Raw genomic sequence first — 10,114 nt, forward strand, 5'->3', positions numbered from 1 at the left:
ACACACACACACACACACACACACACACACACACACACACACACACAGGAATGTCAAAGACAGCCAAACGTTTGCTGAGGACTGGCTGTCACTTGACAAGGACTGATAGAATTTTTTTTCTACCCTTTGTTGTAAACATTGTTTCCACACTTGTTTCCTTTTAAATACAAACTACTCCTGGTCACCTAAAGGACTACTGATCGACACTCACCACCTGTTGCTTTGACTCATGGTGGTAAACAGAACATTCTCTATGGATATTTGTTTCTTTTTCTATGAAACTGGGTTGCTTTTGGGTTGCTTTTGGAACATCTTGAAGCTGACTACCATTACATGTCCTCCATGAAGCACAGTGAGACGAGTAGAATAAACCCAGTTTTTGGAGGAGTATTCCCTCAAGGTGCTCACTGATCCAAGCATTCTGAGCCTTACAGCCCTGACACTGGCCCTGCGTGGTCCACATGGCCGTAACTAAAAAAGCCCATTTCATCCGCCCCACACACACACACACACACACACACACACACACACACTGCCACCTTTATGGGGCGTGTATGTGCGCGTGTTGTCCGCATGAATGTGTGCTCTTGTGATGCCGGTCTTTATAACTAATAGCAGCGCCGCAGGGCTCTACGGACATTTACAAGAGCCTAGTCTGACCACAGGATAAACACAAGCTCATGAAATGCAATGTGTGTGTATAGGGGCGCACGCATATGTATTGGTATAAGAGGGTGCATCTGTGTGCGTGTGTGTGTGTAAGTGCATTGGGAGTAGCTACAGGATATTGCGTTCTCTGATAAATAGTTTAATGAGAGTCCCAGTGAATAGTTGTAGAAGAATGGAGGCCACACAAACTTTAAAATAGAAGCCTAAAAAAATCAATATATATGTTATGAATGAATGTGACGAAAGACTTTGCAAAGATTCTAGAAACTTAATCAATGGCAAATCTGATTATCACCAAAGTCATTCCTGAACTTAAAATACCAATTTCCAATTATTTGCAAGTTAAAGCATCTCTAATGTAAGTTAATTTGCTCCATTTCATATTATTCTAAATTGAATACCTTTGGGTTTCTGAAATAAGGACAAAAAACTATTCGAAGACACCAATAACTGATCCGCTGACTTGTGACAGGCCCTATTTTTGATATCTTTGAGACATAACGACCTCAAAATACACAGTTGAGTGTATACAGATTTTTACACAACACTAGGTGTGTTCACACAGACGACACATAGTGCAAACCCCTTGTGGACAATGTCAGATTACAATGTTTACTTTATATGAATCATTGCAGCCAGAAGGTATAATCTGGATTCAAGCATCAGTCAATAATGAAAGTGAGTATTATCTGAAGCCTTAACCAAATCATGATGGGGTATCAAACCTTAATACTTAATACTGTATACGTCTGTAAAATCAGGCAATGAACATTATCACAAGTTGACATTAAATGTTTGGTCATAACTTATTCTTCCTGATCTTAATCATAACTTTTGTTATTTAAGTTGCCTGTGTTAAGACATTGTACACTGATGCATTGAAGAAGAAGGGTTTGGTAGAAAACATATTTATATTCTAATAAATTATAATTTTGTTATCAGCAGTGTAACTCAGGTACCACATTGGCATTGGTGATGACAAATATGACTATTATGCAACAGCCTTGGCAAACAAAAAAAAACAAAAAAAGACTTGCACATCCCCAAGTGAGAAGGAAGGCGAGGTGGATTAGAACTCCAGGGAGGGAACGGAACGAGAGAGAGAGACAGAGTGAAAATAGATGTCTGGGTCCCCGAAGGTTGGCCCGTTATTATAAAGCCATTGTGGTCGGTGTGTACGTTTCCACAGATCCTTCTGAGTCACGCTCAATAAGTCAGTCCTTATGGGCCTGGCACTGTCGGGACACAGTGGGGGAGGAGGGATAAGGGTACGCAGGCACCTGGCTCACATCCTTAACCCACTGACTCTTCCTCCTCCTCCTCCACCTCCTCTTCCTCTCAACACACACACACTTAACTCTGAAAGAGCACACAGAGAGACACAGACACTGTCGTCCCATTCACAAACCCTCTGCGGGGTGATTCGTGGCCAAACAAGGAAGGAAAAAGCCAGGTGGGCGGAAGGGCAGGATGGACCGAATGATGGAGCGGGCAGGCAGAACAAAAGACGAGTGGATGACTGTAGGGAAGGGCACAATGGGGGTAATGATGGGTGGGTGAAATGATGAATAAGAGAGAGAGAGAGACAGACTGAGAGTGACAGGGGGGGAGAGGAGAGAGAGAGAGAGAGAGAGAGAGAGAGAGAGAGAGAGAGAGAGAGAGGAAAAGTGAGTGTGAGACTTTGAGGGGTGTAATGAGTGGGTCAGTGTTGGGCATGCGTGGCCTGAACTGGGATACTGGGCTAATTCATATAACTGCTGCTAAAAATAGGTTTCTCCGTAGGCGAGGTAGGGCTTACCCTGCTCAACCTTCTCCTCCACTGCTAGGGCACTCATATTACCAGCAACATGTACACAGAAAACCACACACATGCATGCCTGTGACTTTTTTTCCTTGTGATAGCAGACCCTTAAAACAAGATTCCACCCCCTAATCAATCCTTCTAGTATCAAGACTCACCCTCTGTAGTCTTACAAAAGTGGCTGTTAAAAAGTGTTTTTATAAAAAAACAAAAACGTTATCCTTAATGTAGATTCCGCTTTCCCACAATCCACCCGTTTGCTCAGTACATTCAATTAGTCACAAGTGCCAAATGTGAAGAGTGACAAATGACAGCAGTGTGTGTACAGCCATACTTTGGCAGAGCGCAGTATGTTTGCAACATACTGAGCATTGTATGTGGAGTGGACCGTAAGGGAGCAAATATTTCTATGATCATTTTCTTGTGCTGTGAAAACGTATCACCAATTGAGTAGACAACATGAATCTAATCCGACCTCAGATGCTTTTCTTTTCCAGGAATCCAAGATGCTCATCAGGAACTCTGGACCTTTTTTCTGAATATGACTCCCCTCTCCGCAGTGAGTACTTTGCAGTGGCCGTGCGACTTTCAGTGCAGAGTCTGCAGTACTACTTAATATCACATACTGATCAAGTATCCCTGATAAAACAAAAAAACTGCTGCAAAAACATCTGTATTCATTCAAAGTAAAAGCAAGAAGTGCTTGTTGCCGATGTCACCGGGATGGGATTGAAACAATAGCAATGTAGCTGGATTCTTGACTATAGCCAAAAAACAAGAGAAAGATTTTCCGCATCTGCAATTCTCACACAATGCCTGCATGTTATTGTTTCTTTGTGTGAGAACCGTCACAGTTATCTACTGTTTTCTAATCCGTTATAAGGAATGCACAAAAGAGACTTATGTATAGTAAAAAGGGTGTGTTAGTTCCCTGTTTGACTCCTGGCACTATTTGTTGGAAAATGAAAGATAAAACTACCAGCTCTTACCAGCCACCTTTCAACAGTTCGTAAGCATTTGATATTAAAAGATTTCGGGTGCAATATCACTTTGAGATACGAAGGCAGCCTGTGTATCATGTGTATGGTTATGCCCCTATTTCCTCTGCTTAGTCCTTCACCCATCCCCCCCCCCCCCCCCCCCCCCCCCCCCTCCCACCTCCTCCCCCCCCCTTGCTCCCTTCTTTTCACAGTATTGTCACCCTAGACGGTTCACACGGTCTCCTCTTCGCTGTGTTTCCGGTCATAAATCTCTGCAACACACCGTGAAGGCACATCCCCTCGGATGAATTTAACACAACACTCTGCACCCCACCGGCCCTCTGAGAAAAGGGCTGGCACACTGCTGCACACACACATTTACACACACACACATACACTTAGACCAGAGCTGACGCTTTCCTGGTAGGTATTTGTTGATGGAATCCGGGAAAAGAACGACGAAATGTCTGATTTTAATGAAAGTAGCGATGAAACCTCACTTTGGAGACTTTGGGGAAAGAGTGAGGTGGGAATCTGAGAGGATGATTTTATTGTGTATGTGTGTGTGTCTGTTATGGCTCGAGTTGGTCTCTGACGCATGGTTCTTGTGGCTTTTTTTTTTTTTTTTGGTGACTCATGCATTTCTCAGAACGGGCTCTAGCTCTGTGGAATCCCTCCGATAAGGCTCCCAACCTCAGGAAATGTGATGGTGGTATTTATTTGACATGCCGTGTGTCTCAACAATGCCCCACCGCAGCTCCCATCTATCCTCAGCCTTCCCCGCCTCATCGCTCCCTCCCCTTAAGGTCAGCACATCAGCCGCCGGACTACTCCAAATGAAGTTTAGCTTCCTTGTTTTTTTCCCCCGTCTTACAAATGAGCAGGCTATGGGTGGCCCTGAGTCTGCTGTACCACCGACAAGAAAAACTAAACCAGTTAGTAGCCTGTTTGTTTTTCTTTACCTCACCAACAGCACCCCACACCTACACACCCTCACCAAAACTACCGCCATCAAACAAGCACCATACATACACTCCCCTCCCGCCACATCTACCGTGCCACACACACTCCCAGACCACATTCTTACATCCCTACCCCCCACACTCTCCCACACCACACACCCACAAACACACCTGACCGACTTCATTTCCTGTGAGGCATGAGTCAGACGGCTGCAGTGCATTTACCGGAGTAATACATGGTTATTAGCCATTCTGATAATATAGTGTTGATGTGGCTGTCAAGGCAACCCGAGCTGCAAAAACAAAAGATGAAAAAAAAGGGGGGGATTGGGCATGTGTGGGTGGGTGGGATGAGTCGGAGAGGATTCTTTGGAAGTGTTCAGGCATGCGGTGGGTCTTTTTGCATGTCCGCAGGTGTGTGTGTGTTTAAGTGTGTGACAGAAATTGAGAGATGAAACAGAGTGGAGAGCCATTCACCTGTTTTTTCTTGTAGAAGCCCTTTCTGTCACAGTTGGGTATGCGGAAGCCCCTCGGATTGAGCACATTGCTGATTTTAAGTCCGCTCAGGATGCTCTCCATCTCCCGCCGACACGGGCCCTAGCAACACGACAAACACGGCCAGTGTTACACACTCATCCCAACACAATCACGGACATGAGGAACATGAGTGTCCATGCAATTACAGTTATAAGTTCATGGTGAACATAAGAGTCTATAAATGTTAACCTCCTGAGCCCTGAATGTCCCATTAACTCCCCCCCATGTACACTGTATGATAACATATTTTTGGTTTCTGCTTGGTCAAACACAACCTTTGGGCTAATTGATACTTACATAAAGAGATATATTAAAATCGTGGATGGCCATAAATTTCATGGCTGCAACATCACATCAAAATTGAATCATTTGAATGTCTTGCGCGGCTTCTTTTAAGTCCCTAAAACTGAGTTTGCTATTTTTGGAAAATTGAAATGTTTTTGCTTGTCTGAAGAGCATCCAGTTGCTGTGATGAATGATCCCACTGAGGGTCCGAAAATGAGACCTTGGGTCCGAAAATTGGTACCTTGTCGCACAAAATGTTTGATAGAATACAACCAAAAATATGTCGTTTAAATTACAGTAGATAACCTAAAAGCCTGTGGAGTGTTTAACCACAAATTGCTCTGCAAAGCAATGTTTTGTTGAGATTCCCCGAAGTGTTTGTGTCTTGTGTTTTCCTGCACACGCTCGAGGCTGCAAACACACCACGTGTTGACAGTGATATGCATTCTTGCAAACTGCAACCATGTGCCATGGAGAGCTCGCAGTCTGTAGGTGTTTCGATTCCAACAAATGGCAAGCAGACATAGTAGGAATAGCACAGGTGTTACTAATAACACTAGCGATTCCTCCATTCTGTTTAAGTGCTCCAGTGAGAGTGACAAAGGCCAGCATGATCAATACCAGGACCCTGACATCAAAGCAGCTGATTCATTTTATTATTTGCACCTGCGCTTTTTCTACTGTGACAATTCAAATTGTCTACTGCAGTTTGCCCAAGGTGGACCTTTGTTGCAAGTCGTTCCCCATCTCTCTCCCCTGACTTCTTGTCATTTCGTAGGAATTGAATGAATAAATTGCAGGCTGCTGTCTCTCCAAGGCATATGGTGCTGATGCCTAGCGACAGAGGTTGGTGGTAATTAAGAATAAAATAGATAATAAAGAGATAGTAATAAAGACATGGGCCAAGCCAATATTAACAAAAGCTTTGAAAATGTTTTATGGCATAGAAAATGTTTGTATGCTTGTTTGTTTCAACGTTTATAGGGGCACCTAACAATAGTTGTAAGACGGCCTTGAGAAATTGTGAACCCGTGTCACCTTAATTACAATGCCCCTGATTACTTTACAAAAAAAGAACATATTTGGATGCAATCCCTTTGTAATCACCAACATTTTGATTAGAAGCCGAAATTTACAGTAACTGATAATAATTACATTTATTTTGTAATTCAAAGACACAGCTCTGTACATGTAGCTAATTACTTTGCAATACATCGTCAATTTATGTAATTTCAGTGATGTCTCAGTGAAAGTATCCTGACAAGACACAAAACCCACGACGCTGCACTAATGGATAGACTTCACTCTGAAGAGGCCTGAATACCTCAAATGAAAGCTTTGCCGCGGTTAACGCTATAGCTGACTTGCAGTTTTTAGTCACTCTTTGTGAAACTTTCCTTTTCAGCGGTTACGTGTGGTTCATAATGTACATTTTTGAAACACTATTGTTTTCAAGTTTTAATTTGTCATAAGATAAATATTGCGTGCATAATACAAGGTAGCTAACATTAGCACTTACTAGCTAGCAAAAGAACATTTTAGCCTCTCTGGTTCTATTCTTCTCCCTGGGTAGCGTCATGTTTTCAAATGGCCACTTCATTTGATTAAAATGTTACTTTGTCCAAAGGTAAATGTCCTGTATAAAAAGCTAAAATTGTTTTGTTGCTCAATGACATTATTAACGATGTCTGTCTTCGAAAGGCCAACAATATGAAATTCGTCCAATGGTAAATAATTTAAACAAAATACAAAGAAGCTTGAGGAATAAATAGCTAGCAAGCTAACGGCTTTAAGCCAAGACAAAACATCCAGCTAGTCATTTCTTTTAATTTCACAGTCATACAGCTGTCTTGATGCCTCTGCCTTTACCGTTTTAACTATTTTTACAGACTTCTCATTGCCGCTGGGTGTAACTTACATACTCAATCTCCCTCTTGTTCTCCAGGGAGAAGTTGTGCATGTCCATATTGGCTCCTCCTGACACCGATTCCACCTTGTAGCTCTGGGTCTTCCTGTTCTGATCTTTCTGGATCAGCTTGTTGTGCAGAGGAGGCCTGGTGTCCATCGACCCCCGATTGAGCCCGCTCTTCACGGTCGTCACACCGGACAACACTGGCACCGTCGCGGTCACGTTGGCACAGCCTTCTACCTGATGTCCAGTGTTCTCTAAAGGGGTAAAGGTGAGTCATCAGTTTTCAGATCATAAACGGTCTGTTTAAGATGTTTCATTCTTACTGAACAATGCTGAGGTTAACATCCAACTCGTAGAAGATAATACATACATCATGAAATTTGGTGGCGGATTCTCTGTTTATGCACCATTTATAGCAGTAAAAAAGTGTTTCGTATCGAAATGAAAACCCAGATAATAAAAATCACTACACTTATCTGTCGTATGTGACCTGAATTGAAAAAGAATAAAGGTTTTATGAATCTGAAACTGTGTTTAAAACAGACTCTGCAGGCTAATCGTCTGGGTTTGACAAGTGACCTGGTCCTAAGTTGCCTTGATGGAGTAAAAGCATAAAATTACCCCGTGTAACCGTTTTGTGGATGACCAATCATAAATGTAGCAAATTGAAGCAATAAATTCCTCAGTGCTATTTAAACAGAGGAAGCTGAGTTGTCGTGCTTGTAGAGCCGTGCCAGCACTGCCTAAATGCCGGTATGCTTGTGCGTGAACTACTGACGTCCGGAGGATCCCCGCCGGCTGAACCTCCGAGTCAATTAAAACAATGTAGTTCTTCCTTGCCTCCAACTACGTCAAATGACGGCGCTGGATGCAGAAAGAACAGCTTTTGCGGTAAATATAGCACGCACTGAAGAATTGATTGCTTCAATGAACTGCATTTGTAGTGTTCTCGTTCAGTGTGTCGAAACTCTGATTTAAACACCGAGCTAAACCACAGTTAATGAAGACAGAGTCGTAGTAATTTTCACCCTTTTTACTGTCACTTTGTTCCTTTAACATGTTGTGTGGTGAAAACTGAAAATACAAACAATACAAAATATTCAGTGTTATTGTAAATACAAACATACATAGATCATTTGGACATCAACAAACATTCATAAAAACACTGGCATTGTTCCAAACTTACATATAACACAAACCTATTTAAGTGACACATCAAACCCATTTGTCAAGACAACTGTACTGATATAAAATGCCCACTATGTCCAATGTCAAGTAGAGTACTTGCTCCAGCATTGCTCCTAGGATGCTTCCAGGTGGATGCGAGCAGATTACACCTCTGAGCATGTGGCTCTCTTTTGTTTGACTTCAACCAATGAAGCTACCAAAACCAGAAGTGACACACCGGAAGTGACAAAACAGGAAGTGACAAAACCGGAAGTGATCATGACTTGAACGAAAAGACAACATTACAATACTATCTTTTCATTTTGTAATGAGCATAAACAAATTATCTATACAAAGTAGAAAAATGCCTTTAAAGGCAACACAGCATTAACTAACAAGGATTTGACATCCATATAAAAGGTGGCAAATTTTCCCTTTAAAGCTTATAATGATATCTTACCATAAAACTCTATGTGGTGCAAAAACAGGGAATCAGCTCCTAAATATCGTCATACATTTTTCCCTTAATTTACTTCTCAGCTAGGATTTTACTTAAGTACTCTGGTGAAACATTTTAATGTCAGCAGTGTCTGCTTTTCTTAATCCAACAGAGAAGTCTTGACTGCCTAAGAGAGGCCTGTTTAAAAGAGACGAAACAAAGTTAGCTCATTGCCTTGTGGGCTGTTTGGAGCCAGAGCTGAAGCCAAGTAATAAACAGAAACATGACGATTTCATATCCACAAATTTCCACAGCATGCAGACCAAGAGATAGTCACAGAGACACACTGAGTGTAAGCAAGACTCTTTGCTGTAAAGAAGAACATGTTGTGCAGTGCCGGTGTAGGGAAGGGGAAACGGGTATTGGGGCTAAAAGAGGAAGAGGTTAGGGCAGTAAGAGGTAAAGTGGGAGACGAGGGAGCAGATATATTAATAGCCTGTGGTGCTGGCAAAGATTTCAGTCAAATCATTAAAGACAGAGTGGGCAACATCTGACCGAAAGGAATAGAGGAGGGGGCTCCAAACACTCCTCCCTAATATAGGAGAGAACCAAACTACCCGCCATGTGCCACCCGGTCAGCCAAGCCGCCACGGGGCCACAGTTAGAAGTGCTAACTGAGTTTGGAGACGTCCCGAGGAGGCAGAGGGACGATGGGAACACACATGCAGCGGCTCACACAAACCCAAACAGTTTTAAAACGTTAACTCAAAGCAGATTTTGTGTTTGAGAGCTGCGGTGAGGGCGGCGGACGGGCATGCAGGGGTGTAGCTCGTGTGGGCAGGCAGGCTGGCAGCCCACCCTTTCTCCGTGACCACCTGATCAATTAGTGACGTGATTGGGCTCCGCAGTCTCCCAGGCTCCCCAGAACTTAGAATAACAACATGGATGTCAACAACAACATCAACTGGAACAAGACAGCGCCAGAAACCAACAGTGATCTTTGACCTGATATAGCCTCCACATGTTTTTTCTGAACCCTACAAAAATGTCCATAAATGTCCATAACCAGGGACAGAAATATTGAGCCCTTATTTAAGATTCCAGCAAGCATTAATTTTTATTGTCAATATACACTTTTATATAACCTTTCAAGAAAGTCTGGGGCGTTTTAGATAAACACATTACGCAATTTGTTTGTATAATGGGACAGGGGTAAACAGCACAAACTGCGGTGAGGAGAGCTTGTAAATGTCTGGGAGGAGAGGCTGCTCTGGAGCTCCATGGGGACTGATGGTGGTGGAACCACTGGGCTGCACTTACACACTCTGACCAACAGGGGCGCTTAGGATCATTTCCAACATC

The 10,114-nt window shown here is 42.9% G+C and overlaps 1 protein-coding gene across 1 annotated transcript in view; it reads right to left on the reverse strand.

Annotated features, from left to right (window-relative positions):
• The window catches only part of igfbp3 (insulin-like growth factor binding protein 3), an 18,998-nt gene that overhangs the window by 6,808 nt on the left and 2,076 nt on the right, over positions 1-10,114 (reverse strand). The window contains exons 2-3 of the mRNA XM_031869734.1: positions 7,153-7,400; positions 4,890-5,009 (exon numbers count right to left, since the gene is read on the reverse strand). Coding sequence (XP_031725594.1) covers positions 4,890-5,009; positions 7,153-7,400 — 368 coding nt within the window. The remainder of the gene's footprint in view (positions 1-4,889; positions 5,010-7,152; positions 7,401-10,114) is intronic.

The sequence above is a fragment of the Anarrhichthys ocellatus genome, unplaced genomic scaffold (genome assembly GCF_004355925.1).
Source record: "Anarrhichthys ocellatus isolate YVR2014 unplaced genomic scaffold, GSC_Weel_1.0 scaffold48, whole genome shotgun sequence".
NCBI lineage: Eukaryota > Metazoa > Chordata > Actinopteri > Perciformes > Anarhichadidae > Anarrhichthys > Anarrhichthys ocellatus.